Source organism: Hemiscyllium ocellatum, chromosome 13 (genome assembly GCF_020745735.1).
Source record: "Hemiscyllium ocellatum isolate sHemOce1 chromosome 13, sHemOce1.pat.X.cur, whole genome shotgun sequence".
Taxonomy (NCBI): Eukaryota; Metazoa; Chordata; class Chondrichthyes; order Orectolobiformes; family Hemiscylliidae; genus Hemiscyllium; species Hemiscyllium ocellatum.
This window is the reverse complement of record NC_083413.1, coordinates 77,602,226-77,627,993: the sequence shown is the minus strand read 5'-3', so window position 1 is coordinate 77,627,993 and position 25,768 is coordinate 77,602,226. Positions and strand designations below refer to the sequence as shown.

The following is a 25,768-nucleotide window of genomic DNA, read 5'->3' as shown; positions in this document are numbered from 1 at the left end:
CAATTAATGGTAAGGTCATGCAGTAGAACGTAGAGACCTAGGGGTTCAGGTACATAATTCTTTGAAGTTTGCATCACATGTAGACAGGGTGGTTAAGAAACGTTCAGCACACTTGCCTTCATTGCTCAGTCCTTTGAGTATAGGAGTTGGGTACGTCATGTTGAGATTGTACAGGACGTTGGTCAGGCCTGCTCTAGAGTACTGTGTCCACTTATGTCACCCTGTTAAAGGAAGGGTATTATTAAACTGAAAAGAATTTAGAAAACATTTACCAGGCTGTTACTAGGAATGAAGGGGTTGAATTATAAGGAGCAGCTGGATAGGCTGGGATTTCTTTCACTGGAGCGTAGGAGGTTGAGGATTGGCCTTATAGAGGTTTGTAAAATCTTGAGGGCATAGATTAAAAAAGGTGAATGGCAGGTATTTTTTCCCTAGAGTGGGGCATTTCAAGACTAGGGGACATGGAAGGGGACAGGAGAAAGACATGAGGGCAACTTCTTTAAACAGAGAGTGGTTCATTTGTGGTATGAAAATTCAGATAAAATGGTGGATGAGGGTACGGTTACAATGTTTAAAAGACATTTGGATAAATATGTGAATAAGAAGTGTTTGGAGGTATATGGACAAGAGCAAGCAGATGGGACTCGTTTGGTTTGGGACTGTGCTTGGCACAGACTTGTTAGGGTCTGTTTCTGTGCTGTAGCACTCGATAACTCTAAGAATTTTATCTAACTCCTTGAAAACATCATTGTTTTGGCCTGAACCACTTCCTTCAGCATGAAATACCATGGGCTCACCCACTTCTGAATGAAGAAATTTCTCCTCATCCCAATCAAACCAGTATACCTATACTGTGACCCTTTGGTCCGTGGGTCAATGGGAATACCCTTCCTGCTTTACCTATTCTAGTCTTGTTAGAATTGTATTGGATTCTATGAGATCCACCCAATCCTCCGCACCTCATTCTTCTGAATGCCACTGAATGTAATCCCAACCAACCCAGTCTGTCTCCATTTATCAGTCCAACTTTCCAGAAATCAGTATGGTAAACTCCCTCTGTAGCCAGAACAACTTTCTCAGATAAACAGACCAAAACTGCACACAATACTCTGAGTAAGGTCTCAGAAAGGCCCTATATAATTACAGCAAGACATCTCTGTTCCTGAATCCCCTCTCGGTGAAGGCCACCTACTGCACCTGCACGCTTACTTTCAGCGACTGGTGTAAAAGAACCCCAAGTTCTCTTGGTACCTCCTCCTTTCCCAGCCATTCAGATAATAAACTGTCTTCCTGTTACTGCTACCAATGTGGAAAGGCTCACGTTTATCCAAGTTACACATCATCTGCCATTATTTTCCCACTCAGTCAACTTGTCCAAGTCACACTGAAGCATCTCTGCGTCCACCTCAGAGCAATGTCTCATGATCCTGTGTGTTCTGATCCTTTGACTCATGCACATTGAGGCGCTGCATTGAACCTGTGGAGAGTCAGCACGTAAAAGCAAGATGCTCTCTCCCAGGAAGAGGAGGTGCAACAGTTCCATTCCAATTTATCTCCTGCCTAAGAGCTGTCATTAAACACGCCCTTGGCAGCACTGAGCTGAAAAGTGCTGCCCATTTGCTTTGTGCACATCAGCACAAATGCTAAATTTCAAACAATCACAGCAATTTATACCACAGGAGACAAACTCTTTACAATAATATTAATGACTTGGAGGAGGAAGTGAATGTGCTGTAGCCTGTTTTGCAGACAACACAAACCTAGATGAAAAGGCAGTTTGCAAGAAGGATGCACACTGTAAGGTTGAGTAAGTGGGCAAAAAGTTGGCAAATGAAGTGTATTGTGGGAAAATGCAAAGTTGTTCATTTTGGAAAGGCGAACAAAAGAGCAGAGTATTATTTAAATGTCGCGACAGTGCAGAAAGCTGCAACACAAAGAGACTTGGGGTACTTGTGCACAAAATACAAAGCTCACACACACGGGGCAGCAGGTAGTCTAATGGGCAGGGAGGCGAATGGGCTTGATGGCCCTTAATACAAAGGGATTGGAGTATAAGAGTAGGGATGTCTTACTGCAACCGTACAAGGTGCTGGTGAGACCACTACTGTGAGCAGTTTGGGTCCCCTTTTTAAGGAAAGATATTATTTCCCTGGAGGCAGTCAGAGGTGGTTGATGAGGATGGTCCCTGGTACGGAGGGATTGTCTTATGAGTAAAGGCTAAACCATTTGGGACTCTCAACTAGATTCTAAACTCACTGGGGTTTAGAAGAATGAGAGATGACGTTACTGAAAGATATAGGATTCCAAAGGGGCCTGACATTGTGATGATGCTGCTCCTTTAACAAGGTTATGTTGTCCTTGGCTTTTTTCAAAAGTGCTGTATGAAGCAGAGTTGCTGAGAGGTCTGGCTTGGATGGGTTTTAGGGCCAGTTTGATTATAGGTAACAGATACTGCCTCAGGAAAATGGCTTTCAAACTAAAACAAATCGCATCAATAATGAAAAAGGAGTGACCAGTTCTCCCAGCTCAGCTCAACTCTGGTTTGGATGGTTTTAGCAATCTGGCTGTTCAGTTTAAGCTGGTCAAAGAAACAGTTCTATGGAAGAATTGTTCCATGCTGAATCTGTCTGCCATTTCTCTCTCCTGTAAGATCCTGTGTTTGATTTTACCTTTTTTGCCAAGGAATGTTGTGGAGATAGTTGCAGGAATTTGAAAAAGCATCATTAAAAGGGGATAATCTGTTTGGTTTTCGGATAGATTAGGTTATCCTGTATTCTGTTTTCTTAGTGTTTCATCAGGTAATTTGTTTTTAGACTAGATTAGATTCCCTACAGTGTGGAAACAGGCCCTTCAGCCCAACAAGTCTACACTGACCCTCCAAAGATCAACCCACCCTGACTAATGCATCTAACACTATGGACAATTTAGCATGGCCAATTCACCTGAACCTGCACATCTTTGGACTGTGGGAGGAAACTGGAGCACCCGGAGGAAACCTGCGCAGACGCCGGGAGAATGTGCAAACTCCACACAGACAGTTGCCCGAGGCGGGAACTGAACCCGGGTCTCTGGCGCTGTGAGGCAGCAGTGCTAACCACTGAGCCACCCTGCCGCCCTTTCTTGTAAATAAACTCTGTTTTGCTTAAAACTAAATAGTTGGGCCAGCTGCATCCCTCCTGGAATATCTACTATACCCTGCTTAAAACAACGAGGGAAGTTAGGGTCTGGGCTACCTTCTTGACATGTTTTGAGGGGGTCTGGCCTGATCAGAACAACAGGGGATGTTTCCGCTCATGGGAGAGTGTAGGACCAAAGGACATAGTCTCAGAATAAAGGGGCACCAAATGAAACTGAGATGGGGAGGATTTTCTTCCCTCAGAGGATTATGAGTCTTTAGAACTCTTTGCTACAGAGAGCTGTAAGGGCAGAGTCCTTGTGCAATATTTAAGGCTGAGGTAGATTCTTGATCTGTTGGCGAATCAAAGGTTATGAAGAAAGGACAGGAAAGTGGATGTGAGGAATGTCAGACCAACCATGATCCTCGTGAATAATGGAGCAAGCTCAAAGGGCCAAATGGCCTAGTCCTATTTCCAGTGTATAAAATGAGGTACAGTACCCTGCTGCTGCTGGTTTATCCATTTCCTGTTGAGCTCTGTGCTGCCCATGACACTCAGCATAACCTGCACATGACCAGTGTGGGTTTCACCTGCAGCCTGGTACTGATGTTTGAGTGCCTTTTACAATGGGAGCATTTCCCTATTTAGGATGTTCGTGCAGTAACACATGTGCAGTCTTATGAAATCTCATATTCGTGATACGTAATGTAAGGGTTGCTTAATGTCACACTGATATTGTTGTTTGAGGTTTTGGGTTTGAGTTTTGATGAAAGAGCAGTGCTCTGAAAGCTTGTGATTTCAAATGAACTAGTGAGACTATAACCTGGTGGTCATGTGACTTCTGACTTTGTAATATTGTAGATCGTGGTTGCATAATGTCACACTGTGATATAATTGGTTAAGGTGTTGTAATGTCAGACTGTAAATATTGTTTTAGGTGTTGTACTGTCACACCATGATATCATTGTTTAAGGTGTTGTACTGTCACCATGTGATATACTTGGTTAAGGTGTTGCAATGTCAGACTGCAATAATGTTTAAGGTGTTGTACTGTCACACTGTGATATCATTGGTTAAGGTGTTGTAATATCAAACTGTAATACTGTTTAAGGTATTGTACTGTCACACTGTGATATCATTGGTTAAGGTGTTGTATTGTCACACCATGATATCATTGGTTAAGGTATTGTAATATCAGACTATAATACTGTTTAAGATGTTGTAATTTCACACCGTGATATCATTGGTTAAGGTGTTGTAATGTCACGCTGTAATACTGTTTAAGGTGGTGTAATGTCACATCGTTATATCATTGGTTAAGGTGTTGTAATGTCAGACTGTGATATCATTGGTTAAGGTGTTGTAATGTCACGCTGTAATACTGGTTAAGGTGTTTTAATGTCACGTCGAAATACTGGTTAAGGTATTGTAATGTCACGCTGTAATACTGGTTAAGATGTTGTAATGTCACACTGTGATATCATTGATTAAGGTGTTGTAATGTCACACTGAGCTATCATTGATTAAGGTGTTGTAATGTCATGCTGTAATATTGTTTAAGGTGTTATACTGTCACCATGTGATATAATTGGTTAAGGTGTTGTAATGCCAGACTGTAATACTGTTTAAGGTGTTGTACTGTCACACTGTGATATCATTGGTTAAGCTGTTGTATTGTCACACCGTGATATAATTGGTTAAGGTATTGTAATGTCATGCTGTGATACTGTTTAAGGTGTTGCACTGTCACACCGTGATATCATTGGTTAAGGTGTTGTATTGTCACACTGTGATATCATTGGTTAAGATATTGTAATGTCATGCTGTGATACTGTATAAGATGTTGTAATGTCACACTGAGCTATCATTGATTAAGGTGTTGTAATGTCATGCTGTAATATTGTTTAAGGTGTTGTACTGTCAACACCGTGATATAATTGTTGAAGGTGTTATACTGTAACCATGTGATATAATTGGTTAAGGTGTTGTAATATCAGACTGTAATACTGTTTAAAGTGTTGTAATATTGCACTGTGATATCATTGGTTAAAATATTGTAATGTCACACTATAATATGGTTTAAGTTGTTGTAATGTCGCACTGTGATATCATTGGTTAAGGTATTGTAATATCAGACTGTAATACTGTTTAAGGTGTTGTAATGTCACACCATGATATCATTGGTTAAGGTGATGTAATGTCACACCGTGATATCATTGGTTAAGGTGTTGTAATGTCACGCTGTAATACTGTTTAAGGTGGTGTAGGGTCACACCGTGATATCATTGGTTAAGGTGTTGTAATGTCAGACTGTGATATCATTGGTTAAGGTGTTGTAATGTCACGCTGTAATACTGGTTAAGGTGTTGTAGTGTCACGCTGTAATAATGGTTAAGGTGTTGTAGTGTCACGCTGTAATACTGTTTAAGGTGTTGTAATGTCACGTTATAATACTGTTTAAGGTGTTGTAATGTCACACTGTAATACTGGTTAAGATGTTGTACTGTCACGCTGTAATACTGTTTAAGGTGTTGTAATGTCATACTGTAAGACTGGTTAAGATGTACTGTCATGCTGTAATACTGTTTAAGGTGTTGTAGTGTCACGCTGTAATACTGTTTAAGGTGTTGTAATGAGGGTTACGTAATTTGCAGATCTCAATCGGCACAGCTTAGTAAAGATGTGGTCACCACTCAGATTGTGTTGGAGACAGGGCGGGACTCCCACCAACCCCCTGTCCCTCAAGTTGCTCATGGAGAGGAGGCTGAAAAGGTCGAGAGAAAATTAGCATGTTGTGTTTCTTTCTTTTTCCAGGTCCACAAGTTGCTCGAAGCCAAAGCAAGTATTTTGATGCCCATCACTCTTAACTCCCAGGTCAACCAAGCTGTAGGAACAGCTGTGGATTATGCATACTACAAATATTTTCAGGTACATCCTCACAATCTTCCCTTTACTTATTTCAGGGCCTCAGAGGCCATTCATTCCCACTCAACCCCATCGCCCCCATGTAATCCAACATCCTATCATAGCTTTCACAGCTGCCTATGTTTCAGCTGGGGCTCACTGGTATTGCTCTTGTGTCTGGATTGGAAGGCCATGACTTTAAATCCCCCACAGAGGCCTGATCTAGCCACCACTTCAAGTGCTGCACTGTCTCTCGGATGAAGCATTAAATCAGAGCTCGATCTGTCCTTCAGGAGGATGTTTATGAGTAACACGCTCTAGCTCTTGTTGAGGAATTCCACAGCACTGAAAGGGGCTATTTTTCCTGGTTTCCTCACCAATATTTGTATTGGGGATCAGCCTGAAGGCAGGCCCTGTGCTCCCTTGGGAGGCTAACGAAATTCAGCACGTCCATAAAGATTCTTACCAACTTTTATAGATGCACCATAGTGGCACAGTACGGTATGGCAACTGCTCTTCCCAAAACTGCAAGAAATTATAGAGTTGTGAACACAGCCCAGTCCATGATGTACACCAGCCTCCCTTCCATTGACTCCATCTATACTGCCCACTGCCTCTGGAAAGTAACCAACATAATCAAGATCCCTCCCATCTCAGTCATACTCTCTTCCACCCTCTTCCATTGGGCAGGAAATATAAAAGTTTAAATACACGCATGAGCAGATTCAAGAACAGCTTCCTTGTCACTGTTATCAGACTTTTGAACAGACCTCCCAAGCGTTAATTCTGATCTGCCTCTCTCTCTGCACCTTCTCTGTGGCTGTAACACACTATCCTGCACTCTGTTCTATTACCTGATGCACTTTGGATAGTACGATCTGTCTAGATAGCACGTAAAGCAATATTCTTCACTGTATTGTGGCATGTGACAACAATAAATCGATCAATAGTTTTTCTATGCCCTCCTATCCCGACGTACCTCTTAAATCCATGTAGTTGCCTCACGTTTTCAATTTCAATGGGCAATGAGCCATGTGACCAGGTTAAACTAATCAAGGAAGTAGTTTTCCTGTTCTCCCTTCCTCATGTGTGATTAAAGAAAACAGAAGTCCTCTTCCCAAAGGACACTCTCAGTAATCAGCACTAGATCCTCAAGGTTCTAGCCATCCCACAATCACTCATGAAAACTCTGTGGTTCCACCTTTGACCCTGAGCATGGGACTCTTGCCTGGTCTGATTTACAGAGATGACCATTGCTTACTCACCCTATCCCCACTCCTCGTGAATTAAAGTGATTCACGGGTAACATCTATGCCTCAACAAAAATCACGATAAACAGCTCATCTGATCACTGCTTCTTGCAATACTTTTGACCATCTGAAAAGTGCCATGTAAATGCACACCTTTCTTGCCAGCGTGTTGATGCACAAATGTATTAGAGGAGTTGTTGTAACGCAATGTCAGTGAGTTAACCCAGGACATGAACTTGCCTCTTCTCTGTTCAGGTCTACCTGACTTTAGGTTGTCTCTTGCCTTTTTTTATTGTTCCTGCATTGTGGCATCTAATTCTCCTTCTTAATTATCGGGTTAAGAATAGTCTCATTAGTCTTGGTCTGCTTTGAGTTCAGAATGTGGCTTTTCCTATTCACTGTAAATTATCAATGGAAAAATCAGACAGGAGTCTTTAAGGCCAGGTTCTTCCTCTTAGATCCAACATTTAGGAACAGCAGTTACAGTAGAAACACTACACAGAATATTTCGCTCCAGATGTAGGCCATTCAGCCCAATTTTGCTAATGTTTATGTTCCTCCCACGCAACATTGACTCACCTGATCACCATGTCTTCATTCCTTCATGCACTTACACGGTCTCCTCTGAAATGTAATTACTTCTGCTCCTCTGCTCCTGCTTTCTCTCAAGAAGCCATTAGACGCAGAATTCTCTTCCACAGAAAGCACTGGGTGACTTGGTCATTGAGTTTATTCAAAGTCAGAAGTCACACGACACCAGGTTATAGTCCAACAGGTTTACTTGCAAATCAGAAACTTTCAGAGCGTTGCTCCTTTGTCAGATGGAGCAGTGCTCCAAATGCTAGTGCTTTCAAATAAATCAGTTAGACTATAACCCGATGTCGGCTGACATCTGATATTGTCCACCCCAGTCCAACACTGGCACCTCTACATCATGGCTACTATCGAGTTTATTCAAGGCTGAGATTAGACAGATTTTTAACAGACAAGTGCTAATGGGTGGACAGGAAAAACCACAACCAGATTAACTATGATCTTATTGACTAGTGGAGCAATGCTGAGTGGTATCTTGCTCCAACTAAGTCTGCTTTCTGACACCTGTACATAATTGACCTCAGTTACTCAGTAGCAGATATTCCGGGTGTGATGCAGCTGGTCAAACAACTTAGCTTTAAGCAAGCAGAGTTTATTTAAACACGACTGTTGAAACACAAACAAAATAAATCAAAATTTAGAATAACTTAACTATTGGAAAAGTTAACCAACCCAACACAGCAACTTAACTCAGGAGCCGTTCCAATTCATCCCATAAACACATCCTTTGACAAAAGATATATTCAAACTCAGGTTCTTACAGGCAGAAGTGATTTCAGGGAGAAAAGTCTATCAAAAATCATCTGCTGAAGCACGGAACCTTTCTCTGGACTGTAGCAGCTTCTCAGTGTTACAACTACAAAAGAAGCAAGAGCAAAAAACCTGAACTGGGAGAATGCCACTGCCCTGCCATTTTATAGACATTTCAGCATCTCTGCCTTTGCAACTTCTCTTAAAAGAACCCAAGGACAAAATAACCTTGTTCAAGTGACAGCATTGTCACAGAGATGCCACCATCTGTGTAAAGAAGAATTGGTTTGTGACTTTCCGATATCCTGGTTGGACCTCCAAATGACTATAACATAGAACATAGAAAAATGCAGCGCAGTACAGGCCCTTTGGCCCTCGATGTTGCGCTAATCCAAGCCCACCTAACCTACACTAGCCCACTAGCCTCCATATGCCTATCCAATGCCTGTTTAAATGCCCATAAAGAGTGAGAGTCCACCACTGCTACTGGCAGGGCATTCCATGAACTCATGACTCACTGAGTAAAGAAACATCATTGCTATATTTAATAAGATCAATAGTTTTAAAATTCTTTATCAGATCGCCCCTAAGCCTTCTGTCTTCCAGGAAGAAGGGCTCCTGCCTGTTCAATCTTTTTTTAGCTGACCATTTTTTCTTACCTAACACATCTGATAACATCAGGTGTCAAAACTCTCACCCATTGTCATCAGAATGGAGAATGAAAAGTCTGTACCAAGGCTCTTGCCTGTGCATACTCACTCTTTCCTTTCAGTGCCCTGAATATAATGCTCTTAACTACTCCTTGAGGTGCTAGATGAGCAGAAATACTAACCCTCTTCAAATAAGCCACTTAGTTCAGGTTAACCCAGGCATCCCAGGTCTGGTGGAGTTGGTTTTCAATGGTCATGGCCTGGATGCTGTGCTATTAGCTGCTTCAAACACCACTAGTGTTAATGCACCTAATCTCCCAGCTGAAAAGGAGAATCCATCTCAAACAGGGTTGACGGTACTTCTCCAGGGTCTTGAGTTGGTCGTCTGAGTTCACAGCATAGCCAGTGGGTCAATTACACATGGCTGCATTGTGACCAGCGTCAAGATCACATCTCGTTAGTTTACATATATTCGGACTGTAGATCAAAAACTGGGAAAATACTGCTTTGAATGAAGGGAACTGTGGAAAGGGGATGGCTACAGTTTTAAAACTGAGAGTGTGGTGCTGGAAAAGCACAGCAGGTCAGGCAGCGTCTGAGGAGCAGGAGGATCGAGGTTTCAGGTGAAAGTCCTTTACCGTCACTTTCACCCACAGTTTTAAAATGTCAAGTGTACTGGAGCTGCAAAGGAAATAGAGTGAACAGATGCACAAGGAGCTACTATTAGGGCACGGCAAAGCCAGACAAATCCTCTCCAGTTCTCTTGTGTTCAAGGGGATTTTGCACCATGACTCTGGTTTGATTACTCTTTCCGTTGTTTATTTTGTCTGGGTGCACAAGAGCTCAATCTAACGACAGCATCTCGATTGGCCCCTGATCAGGTGATGAAGTCTTGCTTGTGCTAGCAGAGACAATCTAATCTCTGAAGGTAAACCACCAAGATCTATTTCTCTCTCTCTGTCTGTCCACCTCCTGTGTATGACATTCACCTTCAAAGCCAGCTCCTACTGACTGTTCTTATCCAACTCGCCCTCCTTATCCTGTCATACCCCTATTAAAGGAAGGGAGAGAACCCTTCAAGAGGGTTGAAAGGATCGATTCTCAACCACTGACTGGAAGACTGAACATCAGTGCAAATAACCCCATGTCATCAGTAAAGTACCAAAAGAGATCCAAGGAAATTGGAAGACATCAACCTTAAACAACTCATCAGATCCTGTAATCCAGATTGCACTATCAAACCAAATTATCCCTGCTTTCCCCCCACCCATAAAATCCATATCCCTTTGTCCATGGGTATATATGTAACGGTACTTAAGAAGAGATAGAGTTATAAGGTTTTAAGCTGGCGTTCATACTTTTTCATTACCATTGGCTAAGGGCAGTTTGTTTACAATGAACAGTTCCGTTCTGGTGAAATCACATACTTTCTGTATGAATTTGAGAGTCAGATAGAAGTGGGCAATTCGGTGGTAATCAAGTTAGTGATGACTCTGGGAGTAATGGAGCTGGATTTCCAGCGCGCTACCCCAGTATTTGCTAACATAGGTGACATACTACCTTCTGTTGTCAGTACCACAACCACAAATGGGTCACACGGGAATGTAAGGAATTGAAAGAAGATGGTGAATTTTTCTGTGACTGGAAGCTAACACTCCTAGATTGGCCTCGAGAATAGAAACAAAGCATTCTTTTTAATAGGAGAAAGTGAGGACTGCAGATGCTGGAGATCAGAGCTGAAAATGTGTTGCTGGAAAAGCGCAGCAGGTCAGGCAGCATCCAAGGAGCAGGAGAATCGACGTTTCGGGCATGAGCCTGAAGGACTCATGGCCGAAACGTCGCTTCTCCTGCTCCGTGGATGCTGCCTGACCTGCTGCGCTTTTCCATTCCTTTTAATACCCAAAAACAGAAATTGCTGAAAAAGCGCAGCAGGTCTGGCAGCACCTGGGGAGAGAAATCAGAGTTAACGTTTTGGGTCCTGTGACCCTTCTTGTTCTGAAGAATCTTCCTCTGATCTTTGATCTTGCTGCAATCTCATATTGTCGGGGCATCCATCTATGAAGACCCTTGAAAGCTCCTACTATCCCCAGACCATTAAGGTGTCTCAGAAGAAAGTAGCTTTGACCAGCAACATAGTATTATGGCTGAGCCAATCTGACCTCAGTGGGTGACAGAAGAAACATTGTAAATGAACTCAGTGCCCCTGAGCTGAAGGCATGTGCTAACTCGGTCCTGAAACTGAACATGCGTTTCCACTCTTGACCAGTATCCCACCAGAAACAGGAGACAATGTGAAATGCATAGCTTGATACAAAAGGATTGGGTGTAGCAAGTCCTACTCCCCGACATTGATCATCTCCCGGTTATTTTGTGCACAGGATTCAAGAATATCGCAAACACCTTACCACGCCCTGACACACAATGAGCGAGAAATCTATAATGCCCGCCGTGAATTACTCAACTTTCTGAGCAACCTGTTTCGAAAGGCTACCATCACCATGGAACGGAAGAGATTTGAGGAGATCATACAGCAGAACATGCAAGGTCAGTGGAGACGTGTGGGTGGCTCAGTGGTTAGCACTGCTGTCTCACAGCACAGGAGACCCAGGTTCGATTCCAACCTTGGGTGACTGTCTGTGTGGAGTTTGCACATTCTAGCTATGTCTGTGCGGGCTTCTTCTGGGACCTCTGGTTTCCTCCCACAGTCCAAAGATGTGCAGGTTAGGTGGATTGGCCACACTAAATTGCCTGCAGTCTCCAGGGATGGATGAGTTAAATGATATAGGCATGGGGCAAACCTTTGTGGGGTTACAGGGATGGGTCTGGGCAGGATGCTCTTTAGGGGTTCAGCCGAATGGCCTCTTTCCACACTGAAGTGATTTGATATGGTGACACTTTCCTTTTTATGTTGTCGCATTGAGTGTTTTGCTCACCTGAACCTGCCACCTGAGGAGCGTGGTCTAACCGCAGCGACTGTCCAGGCTGAACCAGGAGGCTATCCGCAAATGAGTTCAAGTCTCACACTGCGAACGGGGCCCCCCGCTGAAGCTCACTGGGCAGGTTGAAAATCTAACTTCCATGCCTGCACTGCCTGACAAATACTGAGAGAGCAGCTAAAGATGGAAATCCCCCATTTTAACCTAATTCCTGCTTTCCCAGTCATAAAGGGGTGGACTCAGCTTGTGTTAGGGCTCGGGTTAGGGTTCCCACTGACTTCCAGTTGAATGACATATGGGACTTTTAAAAAATTATGTTGTGGGATATGGGTGTGATTGACAAGGCCAGTACTTGTTGCCCATCCCTAGTTGCCCCTTGAACTGAGTGGTTCAGACTCACACGTAGACCAGATAAGGCCAACACATGTCTTTCCCTAGATGGGGTTGGGTTTTTACAGTAATCAATCATTATCATCTTGGTCACCATTACTGAGTCTAGTTTTACATTGCAGATTTACTAATTGCATTTAGATTGCTGAATTGGGATTTGAGTCTTTGCCATCAAAGCATTAATCTAAGTGTCTGAATTTCCTAGTCCGGTGGCATTGCCATAATTGCTGCAGTCTTCCTGGCCTGATATCCAGATGAAACTTCCTGGATGGGTAATGGCCTTAGTCATCAGGAAAAGACCATCCCCTCCTTTTATTTTTGGAGATTGGAGTAGTCTAAGGTTTCAGGGTTACGGTAAGGATCTGATTCACAAGATAAGCATGCTGCCCTAAAGAACCCAAGCACTCTCTAGCAGCAGCTATTAACCATGATTGGATTAGTCCAAGATACAGTCAAAAATACAAAAGGCAACATTGCTGTCTCCAAAGGAATGGGTGGGGGAGGTTATCCAATATACAGGAACCATTGCACGAAGGAGGAGACCCACTTCAATTTCAAGAAGGCTGTCAGCTCAGTGCTAGGATCTATCAGAGAACAGGGATGAGTTTTGGAATTTAACCCAATACATCCACCACCTCAAATTTCACCTTGAGTCTAACCCTCGCTCATGGAGGGGGCAGGGTGGGGGCCATGGGATAAGGTTGCTCTGTACATTTAATGTGATCTCTTTGCAGGTCCTATGTTGACGACATTGTAGGGGGACAGTTTTATGTTGTATGGTCATCTGAAAGAACTAGGAAATTTATACAAGGAGTGGTAACAATGGATTAATCAGTCAGATAAGGTGGTGACAGGTACCCTAAACTGCTCTGTACAGATCTGGAGGACACATCAAAGCTCTTTATTGGGATGTCTGCCCAATAAAATTGTACAGCACAGATGGAGGCCAATCATTCCTTTGTGCCCGTTCTAGCTCTTTGGAAGAACTATCTATTCAACTTGTTGCTGTCTCTTGCTCTTCCCTCTTCACTCTGAAATGATTTCTCCTTTTCAAACATCTACACAATTCCTTTCTGGAAGCTATTTCTTTTCAGGCAGTATCCTCCAAATCATATAAACTCACTGCATTAAAAAAAAAGGTTTCATCTCCGTTATGGTTCTTTTGTTTTTTATTTTAAGTCTGTGTCCTCTCGTGACCGGCTTCCTCCCTCCAACATACTTGTTATTGAGGGAGCCCAGCGAAGATTAATCAGTGAAGGTTGATTCCCGGGATGGCAGGACTGAGATATGAGGAAAGACAGGATCAACTGGGCTTGTACTCACTGGAATTTAGAAGAATGAGGTGGGATCTCATAGAAACATATAAAATCCTGCTGAGACTGGCCAGGCTACATGCAAGTAGAATGTTCCCGATGTTGGGGAAGTCCCGAACAAGGAGTCAAAGTCTGAGAATGAGGGTACGCTATTCAGGACCGAAATGAGGAAGAATTTCTTCACTCAGAGAGTTGTGAACCTGTGAAATTCTCTCCCATGGGAAGGGTTGGAGCCAGTTTGTGAGATATGTTCAGAAGGGAGCTGGACCTGGCACTTGCATTTAAAGGGATCAAGGGGAATGGAGTGAAAGTGGGAACGGGATACTGAGATGGCAGGATTAGCCGTGATCATATAGAATGAGGATGCAGGCTGGAAGGGCTGAATGGCCCATTCCTGCACTTATTTTCTATGTGTCTATGTTTCTTCACCTGTAATCTCTCTCTCTATATAAATGTTAATGTATACGTGAATCCCTCCCTGTCTATCCCAGTTGACCACAGAAGCTAACTATGTATAAATTGCTGGAAATTAAGGGCCAGATTTTCACATGGGTATGGGAAAACGCCACCAATGCAATTTTGTGACTTCTGGAAATTTCAGCCAGCCCATGCGTGACCCAGAACTTTTTTCTTCTAAAGGATTACATCTGTAGAGAACACGTTTGTTAGAGGCTTAACCTTCACCCTCCAACATAGCAGCCCAACTTCCCTAATATCATTCAAAACTCTGCTCCACCTCACGGCAAACCCCATATCCCCTCAGATTCCCCACATATGATTCCCTATTCCATGTATCCTCTGTCGCCACTCACACGGTATCAACTATGTACAGTCCTCGTGACCCATGTCTAGCAATTGTGGACTATTTTGAAGTCATTGGATTGAAAAAAAGACTTGGGGCAATTTAACAATTCAAGCACTATTATTGATACAGAAAAAAAGCCAGCTGCAGCAGAAAAACAAAATCCCTCCGTGCCTCTTGTAAACAAACAAGAAGCCACATCAAAGGTGTGTTATGTTGTTACATGCTGTTAAAAATGTTAATCATGCTTGAAAGGATAAACCACTGATTGAGCCAAAGCTGCCCAAACCCTCTGACATCTGTAATGGCTATTGCTGTCATTGCTGTGAAAGCTCCATGCCACATTACCCGAAATTGAGAGAGCAGAATGGAACCCTTTTCCATTTCAAAGTGGCCTGCCTGTACATCCATGGAGGGGAGCAAGTGCAGAGCTTTATCTTCAACTTCCAAAAGAATTTGTGTTTCACAAGACAGAACTGTCAGCTGATTTAAATCACAGCACCACGCATGTTAGCAGAAGCTGGCAAGGCTTGAGGAAGTACTGTGTCAGTTCTGGTCCTGTTCCAGGAAGAATCTTATTAAGCTGGAGAGAGTTCAGAAGCGGTTTACCAGGATATTGCCAGGGATGGAAGGTTTGAGTGACCGGGAGAGGCTGGATAGGCTGGGACCTTTTTCACTGCAGTGTAGGAGGTTGAGGGATGGTCTTATAAGGAGTAAAGGTAAGGTGAATGGCAGGTGCTTTTGTCCCTAGGATGGGGGATTTCAAGGCTAGGGGGCATATTTTTAAGTGAGAGGAGAAAGATTTTAAAAAGAAATGAGGGGAATTTTTGTTTTACAAGGAAGAGTGATTCGTGCGTGGAATGAACTTCCAGATGAGGTGATAGGAATAGGCGCAGTTACAACAATCAAAAGACATTTAGATAAATACATGAATAGGAAATGTTTGCAGAGATATGGGCCAAACGCAGGCAGGTGGGACTAGTTTGGGTTTGTGGTCCACTGAAAGCTCTGTTTCCCTGCTGTAAGACTCTATTACTTTTTATTTTACATCTTTAATGCAATATAGCACCTTCGATATTTGGAAAAAAAACTGATGTGATGCATGATAATGGACACATGAAGCTGATCAAAATAGGGTTCAACTTACCAGCGCAGGACTGATCCTTGTGATGAACTACAGCGTCTAGTCTGTAGTACAACATTTGACAGTCACCTGTAAAAGAATCAAAATGTTTTACACCAACCTGTCATAATCCTCAGCAGGTTTCCTGCAATGGTCACGAACAGTCCAAGTGGGTGAATCCTTCAGGGCTTCCAAAACCCACAACAGAAGATATAACAAATATGCGGGAGGGAATACAATTTACCTGTAGTCCTTGCAATGGGGGACTCTCACGTTGTATATAGTGCATTGTGTTGTGCATCCAAGCCCCTTCCCAACACAAGAAACGGTCACACCAGCAGCATGGAGTGGGTTGGAGAGGACAATTGTTTTATCTTCCAAATGAGTGCTGGGTTTTGTACCTCGGATCCCACTTCCATTTGGAGTTGAAAACCTGGCCTAATAACGCCAGACTCAAAAAAGAAAAACATCTAATTGGCTTTTCCCCTTCGTTCATCAGCAGTTGAATGGATGCTTTGAAATATTTGCAGAGTACGGGAAGGCAGCAGGGGAATGGGGCTTTCAGACAAAGCAGCAGAGGTGCAATGTACCCACCCAGTGGCTCCCACTTCCTGATTCTATGACGGGACCTAGTGGCTCTGAGGAACTCCTGGTTTACGTAGTTATGTATAACTGTGGCACTTTGTACACAGCTACGCCAACCACTCAAAGTAAGCCTCACAACAAGACATCCCCCAGTATTGTAGAGACGGGCAGGTAATGAGTGTGGGCTTTGAAAGTCTTGTAAGTAGAAGCAGCAAAGTTGTATCAAGAGACCTGTATTTACTGCAGTGACAGCCAGTTTTTACGTTGCTTTGTTTTAAATGTCCGCTGATGCCTCTGTATGCCTCGTGCAACCACCCACTTCATTGTATGGCAGGCACAAGGGATTTGGTATGTTTCTGATGACAAGAGGCTTCATTTTTGCAATGTGAGTTTTTTTGTGTGTGTGTGTTAGTCCATTAGGCAGGAGATTGCTTTTCTATTAGGGTCTTCTCATTCATCAGTGTCTCAGTCATTGAATGGCTGTAGTTTTTGATTGCCTGCTCACAATTACATGCAGATAGACTCTGGCTCCTGACATCCACCATCATTCTCTTACTCAGCCCAGTTGCTTCTCTCATTATTGATCTGGAGCATTTTAAATTCAAAATTTATTTTTCAGCCTGACACGCGTATGCTTTTTTTTTCTCTCTCTCTCTTTGTTTTGCTACAATGCATGAATTCAGTTTGTGAAAACAACGGGATTCTCCTTCACAATGTGGCAATAAGATTGGAACTGCCGGAGCTGTCACTTCTGAGTCACTTGAAGTGGTTGTTCCCTCATGGAATTGGGTTGGATGATGTGGATATTGTCCAAATTTTCCTGGAAGTCTCAGCATTTAAACTAAATGGACAAAGTGCTCAGTGGTTGGCACTGCTCTCTCACAGTGCCAGGGACCCAGGTTTGATTCCACCCTTGGGTGACTGTCTGTGTGGAGTTTGCACATTCTCCCCGTGTCTGCGTGGGTTTCCTCTGGGGTGCTCCGATTACCTTCTATAGTCCAAAGGTGTGCAGGTTAGGTGGACTTGCCAAGTTTAATTGCCCATTGTGTCCATGGATGTGCATTAGTCATGGGAAATACAGGTTATGGGCATAGGCGGGGGGATGAATCTGGTGGGATGCTCTTCAGAGAGTTAATGCAGACTTGATGGGCCAAATGGCCTACTTCCACACTGTAGGGTTCTGTGATTCTTTGAGTTGGCTGCCGTACCCAACATTGTTACATCCAAGTTCTGAATTGCCTAAGCCGCTGAACCACAAGCAATATTCAGCACAGCAAGAGGCCATTCAGACCAAACTGTCCATGCCAACCCATGCCAGATCAGTTCATACTGAATCACACAGTGCTGCCTATTTCCCCACTGTCCTGTTTGTTCCATTGCTTCCAATATTTACCCAGTTTTATCTTAAATGTTTCAATAGTTTCTGCTTCAATGATAAACATTCCATGGGTTAACAAGGGGTTACAGAATTACATTTCCAGTTTGTCATGTCTTCAATGAGAACTGTAAGCTGATGACCCAGGGATAATAGCTTTTCCTCCTCTCCAACGTACACCTACAAGACCATCATCGTTTAAAAATCTTCACTTCATGGCACAAGGTGAGTTGGTAAATCAGAGAGAGTTCACACAGATGATGGAATGGATGGCCTCCATCTGGGCTGCAGCAACTCTGTGTTCCTGAAAAATCTCCCCTTTGCCTTAAAAGTATTCGCAGCATCTTAAATCTAACCTCATGACAATAGTTTTTCAACACATGATATTATCCTGCTAAATCTATTCTACGCAATGTCTTTGCCTTGAATGACCATTCTAATAGCAGAGTATCAAAAACACAGTACTTGAACAATATGTCACATTTGCTTTGTGAAAAATCATTATTTCATGACTCTTGTATTACTGTTAAAATATTTTTATTGTCACTGGCCATCTTATAATGTGTCATCCATCTGAACTTGCAGCGATTTATTTATCTGAACCCTTTGATTCATTAACTCGAATTTTTCTATTGTGTGTACACAATTTCAGTCCTTCTTTTTCCGTCCTCGCAATCCTCTACCTATCTCCCCATTGCACTGATCCCCAGTCTTTTCTAGTCTACTCCACTGTTTGCTAACTGTCCTGCTTTAACGTATGAACACATTCTCCCGGATTCTTGCGCCAAATCCAGTCACATATATAAACCAAGCACTCACTCTGAGGGTGCACAACTGTTAATCCTCTTTATCTCCAGCAACGTACCTTTCCCAAATTCTGCTGGGTCAGATGTGATTTGAACAGCCCCCTTTACACCTCTCCTTGCCAAAGTGTGTGCGCATGAGTGACAAGGAAAGTTCTTGCATTTGCTTACACCAATCGTGGCCTCAGGACATTTCAAATGCACTGGAGGTAATCGCGTCATCCTTTTGGAAATGTCGGAGCTTTGTAATAGGGGAAAAACATCATTTGCAACTAGCACTGTCCCCCCCCATCATGATCGGGTTATTTTGTGGCTGTTGAGAGATAAATTTTGATCAGTACACTGAAATGAAACCCCCTGCGTCTTCTTCGAAATGACACAATGGGATCTTCTGCATCCACCGAGAGGGTACCGAGAGCTTCTGTTTAAAGTTACAATTGAATGCGGGTACCTCAGGCAATGCAGCACTCCCTCACTGTTGCAGTGGAGTGTCTGTCCAGAGGTCTCAAAAAGGGACCTGAACCTATAACCTTCAATCGGACCATAAGACATAGGAGCAGAAATTAGGCCATTCACCCCATTGAGTTCTGCTCAGCCACTCAATCATGGCTATAGGTTTTTTGACTCCATTTTCCTCCTTTGTCCCCATAACTTTGATCACCTTGGCAATCAAGAACTTATCAATCTCGGTCTTAAATACACTCAATCTCCTGGTCTCAACAGCCTTCTGTGGCAATGAATTTGACAGATTCACCACTCTCTGGCTGAAAAGGTTTCTCCTTAACTCTGTTCTAAAGGGTCTTCCCATTACCCTAACGATGTGTCCACAGGTCCTCATCTCTCCTGCCAATGAAAACATCTTCCCAAAGTCCACTCTGTCCAGGCCGTTCAGTATTCTGCAAGTTTCAGTCAGATCCCCTCTCATCCTTCGGGTTTAGTCCCAGAGTTCTCAAACGTTTCTCATATGTTGAGCCTTTCATTCCAGGGATCATTCTCGGTGAACCTATTCCAAGGTTGTGTCCAGTGCTTTGAAACATTTATCATCCACATAGACCTGTAGGGATCGAGCGTACCTTCCCCCCTCCCTCAATCCCAGTGTCAATGGTGTTGCTTTAAGGTTGGTTTAAAAAAGTGCAGATGAATGGTTCTCCATTTGAAAGGATTGTCCATTTCAATGACTACTTCCTCAACTGTACCTACCAGCCCTGCAAAGTGTCTCAATCGTGAACAGGCTTTGACGTTGCTCTGGGCAGAGCTAGGCTGCTCTGTCATGGGTAGTGCCTGCCAATTTAAGACAAAATGAAAATGTTGTTATGGGGCAGAGTTGACGTACTGCATCCCCCATGGTGTCCAGTGGATGTCTCCTGTGTGTACAGTATATAAACATGCATGTGACCTCAATTGATACTATCAGAATATAATTCACACCCAATGAGTACTTTGAAATTCCTGTGGAAACCTAGTAAGCAGAAGCCATTTCTTAACTATTTGTCTGATATTTTTACCTTTTCTTCCCATGGTGGCACCTCTTTCATTGTGTATATTTTCTACCAGGCTTGTGCCAGTAGGTTTTCTCCTGTCTGGCAAATGTGGCACATGGGTGCCAAGCAGATCCTGCTGTATGAGTGATGACATGTTACATTCTTAGCTATATCCGCCTGCACATTAGGGTCAGTCAGTAGCAGTCTCGCCCTGTTCAGTATGTGACTTTGACCTTGAAGCTCTGCTCTACAGAGTGCAGTATAAGATTGAGACTGGCATTCCAGGGTGGGTGCTGCCCTCCCTCTCAGACCTGCTTGCTGCCTTGCAGGTACTTCCCTCTTGGTTAGACCCTTCAGCACGGTGTTGGAGGCGAGCTGACAGGTTCTGTCCAGTGTCCTGGGCCAGTATTTGTCCCGCAGCTGATAAAGGGATGGCCTTTTTGTTTATGACTGCTGCTTGTGGAGCCTAGCTATCTGCTGTATTTCCTGTATCACAGCAGCCACTATGGAAAGTGCTCAACTGGCCGTCAATCAATTTGCTACGTTGAGAGAGGCGCTATATTAATGCAGGGTCTGAAGGAAGCCTAGCAGGCGACCCCGTCTCCAGTCGTGGCACTGAGTAATGTGGGAGCCCGACTGAGTGAAGCAGTTTCCCGGTTACACAGTGTCTTGATCTTGGTGATGCAGCATGGCATGAGCAGGGTGGTGAAATGGCAGCTTCCGTCTGATGGGCTTCACCCACCCGAATATTCCTGCAGTTTTCGGGACAACCCGTAACAGTGGGCACCTGTTGACCCTGGGTCAAGTTGGACAGGGAGGCACAGTTGTACCATTTCAGCGTTTGGAAGGGATGGGCAGGAAGCCATACATAACCGTCTCATAAACATTCAGGCTGGGTCAGATTTCCCCCAGAGGGATCGGGCGTGAACCTACTTGCTCTACATTAACGTGTCATGAATAATGGTGAGAGCCCAGCCCCACTGGAGGAGGGTCAATTGCACAAACTTTGTTCAGTAAAATCATGAGGCCCGTCTGGTCATCAAACCGATGAGAAATCAATGAGATGCCAACCTGACCGGGTAGTCTTCATGCTCCAGTGAGCTTCTGGTTAGCTCATGTGGTTCGCAACACAGAATGACACCCACAGGATGCCTTCAAGTCCTAGACTGCTTGAGGTCACCACAAAGGCCCCAACTCCCAACCTCTGACGAGTCCTTCCCTGAAGTGGTGCTAACCCTCAGGTTAAAACCCCCACCAGTCATCTCCCTCACCAGTGAGAAAGCAGCCATCTTTCACCAACCTTTCCTTCAAAAAAAATCAAGTTGTTATTTTTACACTAATGTTTAAACTCTTTTTGTTTAAGGTGTGAAGCCTCTCCCTGTTGGTCAACTCGTGAGAAGTCTCAGTCTGGCTTTTTGTTGTTAAACACTTACAGCGTTGGCAGGAGCTGTGGGAAGCCTGACTGTGCCTTCTAAGCGAGGTAATGGCATTGGCTGACGCCAGTCAACTTGACCAGGGCAGACAAGTAGGGCTGAACCCAAAAGGCCACACGTCATGGTCATCTCCTTGTCCCATGATGCCTTTGATAAAAACCTGTCAGATGTGTACATGAGCTGCTGAGTGTTGGAGCACCCTTTATATTTGAAGGGTGAATACTAAAATGTGAGAGGTCATGCTGCTCTCAAACTATTATTGCTCCAACACAATGACATTAATTTCCCATGAGGGGCATCTGATGGAGATGCCTAATGTTCAGTCTTGAGTGTGAACATCCTCTGCAGTGCCAATCTTACTACGTTAATTCACACTCAGCAGATACTATCTATTGCATCTGCTGCACCCGATGTGGCCTCCTCTATATTGGTGAGACAGGCCGCTTACTTGCGGAACGCTTCAGAGAACACCTCCGGGCTGCCCGAACCAACCAACCCAACCACCCCGTGGCTCAACACTTTAACTCTCCCTCCCACTCCACCGAGGACATGCAGGTCCTTGGACTCCTCCACCGGCAGAACATAACAACACGACGGCTGGAGGAGGAGCGCCTCATCTTCCGTCTGGGAACCCTCCAACCACAAGGTATGAATTTAGATTTCTCCAGTTTCCTCATTTCCCCTCCCTCCACCTTGTCTCAGTCGGTTCCCTCAACTCAGCACCGCCCTCCTAACCTGCAATCCTCTTCCTGACCTCTCCACCCCCACCCCACTCCGGCCTATCACCCTCACCTTGACCTCCTTCCACCTATCCCACCTCCATCGCCCCTCCCCCTAGTCCCTCCTCCCTACCTTTTATCTTAGCCTGCTTGGCTCTCTCTCTTATTCCTGATGAAGGGCTTATGCTCGAAACGTCGAATTCTCTATTCCTGAGATGCTGCCTGGCCTGCTGTGCTTTGACCAGCAACACATTTGCAGCTGTGATCTCCAGCATCTGCAGACCTCATTTTTTACTCGAAGATACTGGCACAGGCCCTGGCAGAGTGCAGCTGGTCAATTATCTTCTTGTGGCACTGGAACCAGGTTCTCTTGAACTGCCCCGTGGGCACTAACTTCCTCACCCACCTCTGTCCAGGCTGACTTCGCCAGCTGAGGTGGCATCTTGTTGCCACTCACAGGGAATAGAACTTCCCTTGTCTCCCTTTCAACCTTCAGGAGGTCACAGAACCACAGAGTTATGCAGCACAGAAACAGATGCTTTGGTCCAACTTGTCTGCACTGACTAGATATCCTAACCTAATCTTGTCCCATTTGCCAGCACTTGGCCCATATTCCTCTAAACCCTTCCTATTCATATACCCATCCATATGCCTTTTAAATGTTGAAATTGTACCAGCCTCCACCACTTCCCCTGGCAGCTCATTCCATATATGCACCACCATCTGTGTGATAAGATATCCCCTCAGGTCCCATTTAAATCTTTTCCCTCTTACTATAAACCTATGCCTCTGGTTTTGAACACCCCTCCCCTGGGAAAAAGACCTTGTCCATGTCCCTTAAAGTTTTATAAACTTCTGTAAAGTCACCCTTCAGCCTCCAACACTCCAGGGAAAACAACCCCAGCCTATTCAGCCTCTCCCTATAGCTCAAACCCTCCAACTCCAGCAACATACTTGTAAACCTTTTCTGAATGTCTTAAAGTTTAAAAACATCTTTCCTGTAGCAGGGACACTAGAATTGAATGCAGTTTTCCAAAAGTGGTCTAACCAATATCCTGTACAGCTGCAATATGATGTCCCAACTCCTAAACTCAATGCTATGATCAATTAAGGCAAGTTTGCCAAGTGCCTTATTCACCACCCTGTCTACCTGCAACTTCACTTTCAAGGAACTATGAACCTGCGCCCCTAGGTCTCTATTCAGCAACATGCCCGAGGACCCCACCATTAACTGCATAAGTCCTGCCCTATTGGTAACATGTGGCTGTGTTTTTTGCTTAGTCGCCAGGGATGGATGGGGGCGATGAGCAGAGGTGTGGTGGTGGTGCTCCTATTGCAGAGAGTGAAGTGCACTCCAGGTCCCTTATAAATATATCAGACAAACGGTGAAGCCTGGAAAGACCAAGTGCAGGACGACCTTCCTGTGCCCGCCTGCCACTCCACAATTTGGCCTTTTACCCACTCATGAATACCAAGCTGAGAAGGATGCAGTGAACATGCCTCCCACCTATCCACTTAGCTGTGTAATTAGCTCAAAATAAAAACAATATTTTACCTGAGGGGTTAATCCGCTCTCTTCCTTCTTGGTCCACCAAACCCCCCTGCCATAGCCACTCAAATGAGAAATGACAGGCAAAGCTATCCCTCATTATCTACCTTAACTGGGATCTTCTTGCAAATTCGAGCTGAAAGGTCAAAGGCCATCACTTGAATTGCTGCCCTCTTGAGAAACAAAAAGTGACACAGTGAGGATACATGTGTTAATTGTACTCCCAGCTCCGGAACAGCAGGCAAGCCCCAGGTCGTCGATGGAAGTGCTTCAGGGATACCCTCAAGGTCTCACTGGCGAAGTGCAGCATTCCCACAGACACCTGGGAATCACGGGCCCTAGAAGGTCCGAGGTGGAGGAGGAGCACCCAGGAAGGCATGGACCACCTTGAGACTTGCCATCGGGACAGAGGGGAAGCCGGGGGGGGGAAACAGCGAAAGGAGCGCCCTTCCACACCACCCACCCATTACCCAAGACCATCACCTGCCCCAAGTGTAACAGAGCTTGTGGTAGCACACGGTCTGTATTGCCAGCTATGGACTCACCCTAACAGTGGAAGAGAGTCGTCCTCATCTGTGAGGGACCGCCGATGATGATGATGTTAATTGTTTATCAAATGTGTGTTATTTGATGCAGCTGGAGGGCACTAAATCAAGTTTTATTTGAGTGCTTAGAATCAGACAATAACTGCAGCATGGCAGGAAGTCATTCAGCCAGTTAAAGGAGAATGTTACTTTGTACCAATCTCCTGCTTTCTCCTCATCCCCATGCACTTTATTTTCGGACAGTGATACCCGGTACGGAGAGGGGCAGGCACATCGGAGGATCTCCTTGTGGCTCTGCGCCTGGGCTTTACGCAAGATACCTATGAACTGGTCCAGGCACAGGCTATAGTAGGTCGGGGTGGGGGTGGAATCCCTTGTGTCCAAATGCCTGCCTTTGCTTGGGGACTAAGTCAGTGCCAAGGTATCCTTGAGAGAAAGCACAGAGTGCCTGCCGGTACATCTCAGGCCTTTGACAACTGCTGAGCCCTGTTGGAGGATCCTCAAACTCCAACAGATATTTTCATTTATAATTGTGAGTTACCTTTGCAATTGGATTTTTGCTACTGTGCCCTGAAGGGGATGTACACAACTTTTTCTTTAGTCTAACCAATTAATTGTTTTGGCTTCACATAGTAGAGGCACTTAGTAAAACTAAGAGATGGCTGAGCTCGAAGCTTTAAGATCACAAACAGGCTGTTCAAACCATCATGCTTGTGCTATCTCTATTATTTAGTCCGAATATCTTATTTAGTTCTAATCCCCTACTTTTCTCTCATATCCCCGCACACCCCTCGTATCTAGAAAAGAACATCCTATGTCTCCTTGAGTGCTTCAATTGAACCTAGCTCCACCACATCTCCAGGTAATCCATTCCATATCCTAGCTACTTGCTGTGTGAAAAAGAACTTTTTCTTAAATTATCCTTGCTTCACCAAAACATCACCTGAAAGGTATGTTCTCCCTGCCCTTGTACCTTTGGCAAGCTGAAACACTCGACCTAATCTATCCAGCCCGCTCATGATTTTGAAAACCTCAGTCAAATCTCCTCTCCACCTCCTTCTCCCCCATCCTCACGTGATCGATCCCCAAAGCCAAGGGAAATCACTTCCGCACTCTCCCCAGTGCATTTGCACCTTTTCTATCGCGTCATGTTTCACATTTGTAAATAAAGTGAAGACTGAGTAAAACTTGAGTCCAAAACCATCGCTCACCAACTGGCTTTTCAGCTCAGCTCAAGGACTTATGGTTGGGTGACTTGAGCCTGGGTTTTTTCAAGCCTGCAGATTGTAGCAGAAAGAGTTAGCAAGAGGGTGTCTCAGTCCTGAGGGAGATTGGCCCTGGGAAATGCAGGGTTCCGGGGTTAGGGCCAGGGGTTGGCATGCTCTTTGGAGGGTCAGTACAGACCCAATGGGTTGAATGGTCTGTTTCTGTGCTGTAGAGATTCAGTGAC

At 44.4% G+C, this 25,768-nt stretch overlaps 1 protein-coding gene across 1 annotated transcript in view; it reads left to right on the top strand.

The window, feature by feature from the left end:
• The window catches only part of ankmy1 (ankyrin repeat and MYND domain containing 1), a 95,306-nt gene that overhangs the window by 59,060 nt on the left and 10,478 nt on the right, over positions 1 to 25,768 (top strand). The window contains exons 13-15 of the mRNA XM_060833954.1: positions 5,931 to 6,044; positions 11,643 to 11,808; positions 16,359 to 16,538. Coding sequence (XP_060689937.1) covers positions 5,931 to 6,044; positions 11,643 to 11,808; positions 16,359 to 16,538 — 460 coding nt within the window. The remainder of the gene's footprint in view (positions 1 to 5,930; positions 6,045 to 11,642; positions 11,809 to 16,358; positions 16,539 to 25,768) is intronic.